At 30.2% G+C, this 10,642-nt stretch overlaps 1 protein-coding gene across 1 annotated transcript; it reads right to left on the minus strand.

The window, feature by feature from the left end:
• Positions 1-1,506: 1,506 nt before the first annotated feature.
• On the minus strand, positions 1,507-4,264 carry LOC112516692 (serine/threonine-protein kinase RIPK). The gene is made up of 5 exons (XM_025123888.1): positions 3,872-4,264; positions 3,529-3,664; positions 2,709-2,845; positions 2,483-2,606; positions 1,507-2,359 (listed from the first exon to the last, which is right to left on the minus strand). The coding sequence occupies exons 1-5, from the start codon at positions 4,262-4,264 to the stop codon at positions 1,836-1,838; spliced, it is 1,314 nt and encodes a 437-aa protein (XP_024979656.1). The 3' UTR covers positions 1,507-1,835.
• Positions 4,265-10,642: the final 6,378 nt, after the last annotated feature.

Genomic DNA, 10,642 nt, shown 5'->3' on the forward strand with positions numbered 1-10,642 from the left:
AAAAAAAAAAAAAAAAGGTAAAAAACGGCTACATAACAACTAGATTTAAAAAAAACGACTAGATTTTAGCTAATCCGGTCCCTAACTGGTCCTATAACCGGTCCCGGTCCCACAAAATAGATAAAATCCTTAACCGGATGTAACCGGCGGTCCTCAAAGGTCCCGGTCCTCCGACAGTCCCGTGCAGGGTCGGGACTGTTTGGCCATCACTAGGCTTAAGTTCCAAAAAACCTTTATTTTGGGCTTGAAATATTGGTCCAGATTCGATATTGGGCCTTTGAAGCTTTGACCTTTGGGTATCTGGGCTCTTTACAGCCTAATCTAAGGAGTAACGAGTCATCCAATTCCAAAATCCAAATCATACGTTTTTAAAGTACTATTTTTCAGTAAATAAATACGAACAAGGATACAAAAATTAGTAATAGCATCTAGAAGTAGACATGCATAAAACCGGAGGCTTTGAACCAAGACCTTTCATACCCGTTTTCAGTAAGCAAAGAAAAGAGCACAGCCTTTTTCAGGATGTCTGTTTTAGACCGGGCATTTTTTGATTTTTTTTTCCAAACTTCTAAAAGAACATGCGTCAATCGCGGTTGGCTTGTGAACCGCTTCCGGTCTTGCCAAGCTCGAGATTGTTAGATCGGGTTTTAGGCTTTTTTATGCATCTATATCTTCAAGTAATTATGACTTTTTCATGCAACTTATATCTCACAAGTTATTTCCATATGTTAACATATTACGATAAATTTTTTAAAAAATAACTTTTAAATATAATCATGATTTTTTTAAAAACATAAATAAAACTAAATATTCGAAAAAGTCACGTCAACCAATGAAATAATCGACTTATCCATTAAAAAAAAGTCTAAGCAAATATTTATTATTATTATAATCATTAATTTTCAGAAAAGAAGGAAAAATATTGTGTTATTTTCTTTTGTGGGCCCAACCTTTCTTTTTGATTTTGTCCAACTACACAAAAACCGTATAAATAAATAATCAAACATCATTAATAACATGTGAAGGGAACAAACCAAAAATAATGCTCCTTTTTTTCTATCAATAAATATCTATTGAACCAAAATTTCTTTCTACTAACAGTATCGTAGTCTTTGGTCTCTTATAAAATCAAAAATTTAAACATCACAAAATATGAAGAAGGTATGTGAGTTTATTTGTTGCATTTGCTATTTATAAATATTATATATTTAAAAAAATCTATTTAATAACTCAATCGAATAAAATTTATTTATAAAAAAAACTATTAATAATAGTTAGATGAAAGGAAGGAGTTCCTCGAAGGGACCAAGGTATGAGTGATCGTCGTAAATGGTTACCATCAATTATTTTAATAGGAACGTTTTTGGGTGAACAATTCAATTACAAACATATGACAACGACACTTCAATAGAAAAACACGGTTTATAATTTCTTGATATTTTAATCGATGGTATGTAATGAAACACGATGTCTTGATAGAACCCATTTCATATATTGCTTTTGCGTGTTTTTGAAAAACAAAATCGGGATTTTTACATCCCATGTACAATTCTTAGAAATATATCGGAAACCAAAAAAAAAAAAAAAATGAAATTAAATAAAGAAAGAACAAACTTCTCCCTCCAAAGGGTTCTGATCACTTTTCGTAGTTCGCTCGTGCCTAAGGAAAAAAAGACAGATTTCTAATTTGCACAGTTACATATCATCTATTTGTTCATTGACATGTCTACACCGATTCATGAACAATATTTGTTCATGATTACTGATTTATGCTAAAACGATCTCAACCACTTAAACAAGTCTAGATAGATCGTCATACGTTGAGCTGGCATCATCTATCCTCTTTTAAATCTGTGTTGCATCGGAGAATTTGATCCAACCTCGTGATTCCGACGTAAAATGGGGTCTGAATGGACTATGTGCGGAGACGACAAGGGCGATTTTGTCCTGTGTCTTTGACCATGTTCGTGATGGCGGTTATTAGAGTCTCTTTTACTTTCTGTTTGCTCTTCTTTTGGAGCCGTGTACACAAAGGGTCCAACAGGGACGTCCATGTAGTCCTTTAGTGGCTCGAGGGTTTTAACAACCTCACTCATCTTTGGCCTTGATTTAGGCCTACGGCTAAGACATTGATAAGCTAATTCTGCTGCCTTTTGTGCCCCGAATTCTGAATACTGCCCTTCCAGTCTTGGATCCATTATTCGGTTGAGTTTTCGCGGACATTTGAGTTGAGACCTGGCCCAGTCGGCTAGGTTCTGCTCACGGTTAGGACGACTCTTATCCATTGACTTCCTTCCCGTTAGAAGCTCCAACAATACAACTCCAAAGCTATAAACATCACTTGCTGCTGTTAAGTGACCTGAAAGATAAAAGTGTCCAATTCCAAATTAAAGTTAGTAAAAACGCTACAAAACTTGGAAAACAAGAATCATGTTATACATGCAATTAAGTTGTACTACATGCATAAATACATGTACATTACCTGTCATGAGGTACTCGGGAGCGGCATAGCCATGTGTTCCCATAACTCGGGTGGAAACATGTGTGTCATCTCCCTCGGGGCCATCCTTGGCAAGTCCAAAGTCCGATAACTTAGCTGTGTAGTCCTATATAGATAAAAACCGTTTAGTTTCAGTTTCGTATGATATTTAGAAACAAAACAATATTGAAATAGAATTGCTATAAGTTTATGACTCGAAAACACTTACAGAGTCTAGTAAAATATTTGAAGCCTTGAAATCACGGTATATAACAGGCTTTTCGGCTTCATGAAGAAAGGCAAGACCTTTCGCTGCACCTAGAGCAATTTGCATTCTTATCGACCATGGAAGTGACACCGAAAACCCTGAAAATAAATACCCGATTTTAAATAATCGTTAGATAATCGTATTGAAATAAAAAACATAAACAGATATAAATTTTAAAAAAAAGGAAGTATCGGGTCAATTTTGAAAACAAAGGGTTACCACATTATTTCGTGAAGGTTGCTTGGGAAAAAAACAAAGTTTTGACTTTGGAGATAGAAGTCGTGGAACTGGTAAACAGTTGTAAAACTTTCAAAAAAGTCAATAAAAGTTTGGAGGAAATTAATGAACAAGTCCTTGCCCTACTACCGGTACTTGTCAACCATCCACGGAAAAACTTGCATTTTGGTATTATATAATATATTATATGCACCACCTTTTCTATATATATATATATATATATATGTATGTATGTATATATCATCCAGATGCTGTATATAATATCATCACCCAGATAGCTATTAATTTTTTAATTCAATAAGAGTATATATATATATATATATATATATATGACAGAATATAATGATGATATCTGCTCATCATGATTCATGATTAACAAGTGGATTGTAAGCATGTTTTCATAATGATGCCCTTGTTTCAAGGATAATGACGACTGATATTAGTTCTCAGAGAATGAATTTACGTTGAAAAACAAGGATTTACAGTTAAACGAAGTTAAAAATCTTAAACCATATATAATTTGTGATAATTAAGATGAACGTACTTCGAAAGAGTTGATTCTCTAAGCTTCCTCGTGGCATATACTCGTAGACAAGCAGTCTGTGTTGATCTTCGCAGCAGTATCCGATCAACTTCACCAAATGTGGGTGTCTCAGTTCTCCAAGAAATAGCACCTCAGTCTGTTAAAAACATCAAAATATTATAAATGAGTTGATGGGTTTGTATCCTTTTCTAAAAAAGATGATATTTTTAGTATAAAAAAAGATGATATTTTTGGTTAAAAAGATGATATTTTTTGGTAAATATGATCTTTCTTATATCTATAAACACACACACACACACACACATATATATATATATAGAGAGAGAGAGAGAGAGAGAGATACCAGCCATTCTCTGTGACCTTGTAAGCCTTCTAAATCAAGGAGTTTAACAGCCACAGGCTGAGGTCTCAAACCATGCCTAAGTTTATCATCGATGAAACCCTTGTGAACTGGTCCGAAGCCACCTTCACCCAAGAAATTTGAGGAGGAAAAGGATTGGGTGATGAGCTTAAGTTCAGCCAGGGTGAAAACATGGAGGTTAGAACCAGCAGGCGAGTTCGATATATCATCCGAAATAGTGGAGCTCTCATAATCTATAAACGACTGCATCCTGGGCGAGTTATGAGATGCAACTGCAGATTTCTTTTTGGGCTTATTCGTCAATGGACGAACGGGTTCATGTTGAATCTTGAAACAATTTGACAAGAAAGATGTTGCTGTTTTCTTGATGGTCATGGCCTGTTGTTGTTGCTGTGCAAACTTAGGGGGGAGAGAAAAGTAGAGGATGAAAATGAAGAAGAAATGGGGAGGATAGGTGGTTTTATATCAAGTGCCCAAGAGAGAGAAAGAGGAAATTTTCAAATAAGGAACCACTTGCAATTGGTCGTTTGATGAGTTTAGAAATTTATAATTTCATCTGGTGCATACCAAACCACCATTGAGATAGAGTGTTGCATCACCTTTTGGGACTTAATTAAGTAATAATATTCAAAAATAAATAAATAAATCAAATGAATACAATATATATATATATATATATATATAGGGGTTGGTTCAAATACTAATTAACCAAAATTTTTGTATTAACTTTGTTAACCAAGCTCAACCAATCATATTCAATTTTTTCTTTAGGTTCACATATAACTCATATATTAATGACAAGAGTAATTAAGTTATTTGTCATTTATGTAACTCCCAAATCATTAATTGGGAGTTATAAATATAAAAATCTCAATAATTGATAATTACATGAGGTGTGACTTGGTATTAAGATCAAGCCTCAAGTCTTACACGTTGTAGCGATGATGCAACGCTTTTCAAGACGGTACATTAAGTGACAAGTTTTTTATGTCATATATATAGAGAGAGGACAAATTAAATATAAACCAATCAATTAAATCTCTAAAATGTAAAATCTAAAGTTAAAAATATAAAAATACAAAAGTATTGAAAAAAATCTCACCTTGTAAAAAATGCATGTCATGACCTAAGTCAAGTCTTACACAAATGTTGTATGTCTAATCGAACGGCGGATACACATCTTACGTTATGAGACACCTTTTAAAACTTTGAGTAGAGACGGACGTAGAAATTTTTTCAAGTAGTGATACCATTTGACTACAAGAAACAAATATAGAGATATTTTCACAAAATTATTGTTGGTTTATTGGTTAGTTCATTGATTTTCATATGTGAGGTCCTGTGTTCAAGTCTTTTGTTGCAAAAGAATTTCAGAAACATAGCAAATTTGAAATTAAAAGCTAAAAATTTTAAAAAGAAATAGCACTAACGGGAGTCGAACTCGGGTCTACGTCGAAGAAAAGTCTAACAAACCAATTCTAACAAAGGCAACTTATGTTCTTATTGTAGTTTTAAAATATACATAGTAGCACTTTTGTAACATCTCAATCCAACAATACAAAATATTGTCCGCTTTGTCCACATACCCAGATTCATGGTCTTAAAACGTGTATGATAGAGGAGGTATCATGTTCCTTATAAATCAACTTTGGTTCTCTTCCCCAACCAATATGGGATCTTACAGTCCACAGCCCTTGGAGCCCAACGTCGTCACTAGCACACCAGTCCGATTCTCGGCTCTGATATCATCTGTAACATCTCAGGCCAACCGTATCAGATGTTGTCTGTTTTGTCCACATATTTTGACTCACAGTTTTAAAATGCATCTGATAGAGAAGGTTTCAAATCCCTTATTAGATGACAACTTTTATTCTCCTCCTCAACCAAGGTGAGATCTTACAATTTTTATGACCCTATAAATTTTTACACCAAGACAAAAGAAGAGAACAGTAAGGAGCCGTTTACCTAAAAGCTTACCCGGTAAGCGCTTACCATTAAGAGTCAACACTATAATTTATTTTATTGGGTAAGATTGTAGTACATCAAAACGTATCTTATGCAACAATTTACTTGGTAAGCGCTTATCCGGGTAAGGGTCGTCACCCTCACTTACCATGTAAGACTCTCCATTCTTATCATCGCTCTTACCGGGTAAGATTCTTGCCCCTTGCTATATTTATCCGGTAAGCAAAATTGCCCCATGAATACGTATCGGGTAAGCGTTTAGTAAACGGCTCCTAAAACCATCCGGGTCTATCCTGTTTAATTATATCCCACATTATCAAAGAGGAGAATAAGATATATGCAAATAGTCTTTGCGGTTGTTCCCTAACCACTAAGAAAAACCACACCTGGTCTAATAAACCGCTATTGGTAGTAATTAATTAATTATTTGAATTAATTAATTATTTGAATTAATCATAATGGGATTAATTGAGTAATTAATAAGTAAATCAATAGAATGTGATCGTAGGAGTAGAGAAGTTGGGAAACCCGGCCACATTTTGACTTTTTCTGTGGGCAAAGGCCGACCCGAAACTCGGTAATTTGACCGACTTGGTCTTTTTCTTTTCTATATTTAAATAAATATTTATTATTTTTCTTTTGTTTTTTCTAACTTTATTCACTTTTCATAAAATATTTTAATTTTAATTTTATTTAACCACATTTTCTGGTCATTAATTACTTGGAAATTTAATAATTATAATTTGTTCTAGATTCACCTTATTAAAAACAAATAATAAATAATTAATTCACCAAAAATCATAAATAATAATTAATGAAGGCACTCATTGGAAATTTAATTGAAAAGACGACATTAATTAATAAATTAAGGTAGTTTGGTGTGGTGTTGTTATTATGTGATACGATGTTAGTGGTTATTACCCCAAATCTCCAATTTCATATTTTAATACCCAAACCAGTACATTGTATTGTATTATGGATTTGGAGTTATTCATGTTTTCTATTTTTCAAAATAATATTTTTAATATTTATATGAGATTTAAGTCCATGTTTTTAGAAACCTCCCTTTATATCAAATAATACCATTCTGATTCTATTTATTTATTTATTAAAGTTTTAATAATTCGAAATATCGTTAGTGTATCCCATCTTCTATCATCCAAGTTGACCAAAACTAAGATATTTATATAAAATTAATCACAAAACAATTAAATTTTAGATTTATGAATTTGTGTGGTATCATGTAACATTTTTAGAGTCCCACAAAAATTCGATTGATCGAGTGCTTAATACAACTCGAAGGGTATCTTTATAAAGTGGTTGTATTTGTTATTTCTTTAATAAATGTTTCCTTTCAAAAGTATAACAAGAAAACCCAGTCGAGATCTAATAGGGTTGGGTCCAAAATGAATTATATATATATATATATATATATATATTCTTATATATAAAAAATGGAAGGGTTATCCTTATTAATAGTAATGGCACACTAGTACTAATACAAGTGTTATGTGTTGATGATAGATAGGAAATTAGAATCCATGACGTTATGCATGTGTGTACCCGTGATATACAAGGTTGAAATAGAAATTTACAAGTTGGACGTTAATTGGCATGAGACAAATTCCCAAGTTCACATGCATTATTGTTTCTCTTTTCCTTTATCATTTAAATAGTCAACCATTTAAAAACACACACACATATATATATATATATATATATATATATATATATATACCCTACCTAAAATAATATTAATATTGATGATATATGAAATAAATATAACATATATAATGAGATATGAAACAATTATTATAATTTTTTATTCATATTTTTTGGTTTCAATATCTAATTATTAAATAGGTCATCATATAATTGTTAATATTTTAAAAAAGCTTTATTAGGTTTGTCATAAGTTAACTGATACGCTAGTTTGATGAAACGCTATCTCAAGTAGCGTTTCCAAAAACGTCCATTTTGTTTCAATTATGTTCTTACCAATGGCAGATTCAAGATTTTTGCCTAGTGGGGACACATTTAAGATAGATTAATGGCCCACAAAGTTGTCCGATGTGTTTTTAGTCTAATTCCGTCGTTTCAAGAGATTTTTAAAGTTTTTTTTGTTGATTTCAAGGTTTTTAAGTTTTTTTTTTTATTAATTTCGAACAACTATTTCTATTTTTGTTGTTAATTTTGAGATACTTTTTTAGTTTTTTTTCCATTAATTTTAATGTTATTTTTTTGTTGGTGGGCAGGCCGGAAATTACTGGGGGTAAAAAGTTAAAGAAAAAACTATTTTTAACCTAAGTAATTAAAAATTATTTTTTTAAATATATTTATATGCTACATCCTCCCCCTCACTCTTACAATACTTTTCCCTTATGATGTGTTTTGAATTCAAAACCTTTTCTTAACGAGAAAAATAGAAGGGAAATAGAATAAGATGTATTTTTGAAACTTCTTTGAAGAAAGGAGGAAATGTTTTATTCAGAAATATGAAAACTTATTTCCTTCTTATTATTATTTTTTTTTCTTCCATTTCAAGAACACAAATAAAAACATTTTTCTTTCATTCCGTTCTTTTGCCTTCATTTTTTTTTCCTGAAATGCAAGAACACGATCTTAATATATTTCATTATTTTTTGTTAACTTATGATTATTTGTATTTATTAGAATTATTATTATAATACTCACAATCATTAATATTGTAATCTCAACATTACTACTATTACATTAAAACATAATAATTATAATATTTACTTAACTAATAATTAAAAAAAAAACTCTATTATTGTTAAATTTTATATTTTATATCACAAAACTTGCATACATACATACATATATATATATATACATATATATATATATATGTATGTATATATATATGCGTGTGTGTTTACTTAAAATAATTTAACCAACATATTATATTTAATTTTCTTTTATAATTTGCTATATTTTTTCATTAAAAATACATAAAGTACTAAGAAATGGTAACATAACGTCCACTCTAGCAAAATTTATAGTAATATCGTGAATAGGATATGAAACACAAAAATGTCTATTGATATCAGGAGATATATTAGTGGTTCGTTTTATTTTTATTAGTGTAACGTGTAAATTAACTAATTTTTAGCAAATTTTTTGGGTCATACGATATTTATCAAGTAATTTTTTTCGAAAAAAATACTTATCACTAATTTACCAGTTAATTTTTGTAAACTATGTTTAATTTATTGCCTAATCTATCAACTAATTTGTTGACACACCAAACTATATGCATTAAACTTAAATTATAATTACAATAAAATAAAAGTATGATATATAATGCTACTCTAGAAGCATTTAGAAAAGCTTCCAAGTAGCGTTTCAATAAGTTAGCTTATGCACATCCAAACATGTATTCAGAAAATAAGCTAGCTAATTTTTGTCAAACAATGCATAAGCTAACAACTAGTTTGCTAAACAAAGCCATAAATTTGCTTATAAGCTAGCTTATTGAAACGCTACATGGAGTAGCGTTTCGGTAGCTTATTGTCACTTTTTCAATTATAGATTAATATTAACTATTATTTATTATTAATTATAAATAAATACTAATAAAATCTAAGTATGACTAATACTAATTACTAATAAATATTAACGTATAACTGATAAGCTAGTTGATGGTTGATAAGTTGATAAACTAGTTGATTAACAAATCATGTTTGACAAAACTCGCTGATAAAAAATGTAAAATGACCAAAAAATTACGTCTTAAAAATTAATCAATTATAATATAATTAAAACAAATTTTTAATAAAATAATGTATTAACTAATACAAACAAAAATTTATTACATTTACCAAACAATAACGGAAATAAATGGTTAAATAAAGAATTGGTATTTTCTAGAAGCATTTAGAAAAGCTTCCACCGTAGGAACAAAATAAAAGGGTCCACAAAACGTGGATCTTGCGTGTATTAATGCTTCTACATGAAAATACTACTTTTACCACCATTTTGTTTTTATCGTTCATTATAAATGGTATACATGAAAATACACAAACTTTTAATTAATTATTGTTAAAACCATGACACGAGTAATTAATGATTTATAATTTAAGCTTATAAATCTTTTATTTTCATTAGTTTGAATGAGTTGTCATAAACTTTTTGTATTGCATAAATTTATAACGTTCTTGTCAAACCTATCCAACATCTTTCTCGTTTATTTGGTGATGTAGGATTCGCTTAACATATTGTGTACGTCTCGTATGAGACTCATCATTCTCGATAAGGTTTGTCATACCATTCCAATGGTACAAAATCGACAATAACACTAGTTTATAGCGCACAAAGTAGCAAAATTATGCGATAAACGAGATGAAAGCTATCAACAATTTACTACTTGACAGCTTTTAAAGACAACAAATGTAAATTTTATGTTTATATGTGACAACATTTGATGACAAAACCCATGTACTTAAATGAGTTCAAAAGCTTTTAATATATTAGAAGAGTACTCGTGCAATACAACAAAATACTTTATTTTAATGTATCGCTTTATTTTTATTGTCTCTGTTGATATATAATACGATTTATGTGATTTTGATATAGATAATGTTTTTACTTTTGAATAAAGTCAAATTTAAAGATATCATACAAATTTGAAAAACTATATCGATATTAATATGAAATTTAAAAGTTCTCGTTTCTTTGTACAATTTATTTAATTCAATTTCTTATTAATTTTAATTTAGATCTAATAACGAAATAATTTATTTTTTGCTTAACAATAAAAAATAAATT

The sequence above is a fragment of the Cynara cardunculus genome (genome assembly GCF_001531365.2).
Source record: "Cynara cardunculus var. scolymus isolate 2C chromosome LG 8, CcrdV1, whole genome shotgun sequence".
NCBI lineage: Eukaryota > Viridiplantae > Streptophyta > Magnoliopsida > Asterales > Asteraceae > Cynara > Cynara cardunculus.

Excerpts from the sequence above, each read along its gene's own strand:
- LOC112516692 (XM_025123888.1), bottom strand. The coding sequence starts at position 4,264 with ATGACCATCAAGAAAACAGCAACATCTTTCTTGTCAAATTGTTTCAAG. Across the intron at positions 2,846-3,528 it reads AGAGAATCAACTCTTTCGAA|GGTTTTCGGTGTCACTTCCA; the intron begins GTACGTTCATCT and ends ATTTATTTTCAG. Across the intron at positions 2,607-2,708 it reads CAAATATTTTACTAGACTCT|GACTACACAGCTAAGTTATC; the intron begins GTAAGTGTTTTC and ends TTATCTATATAG.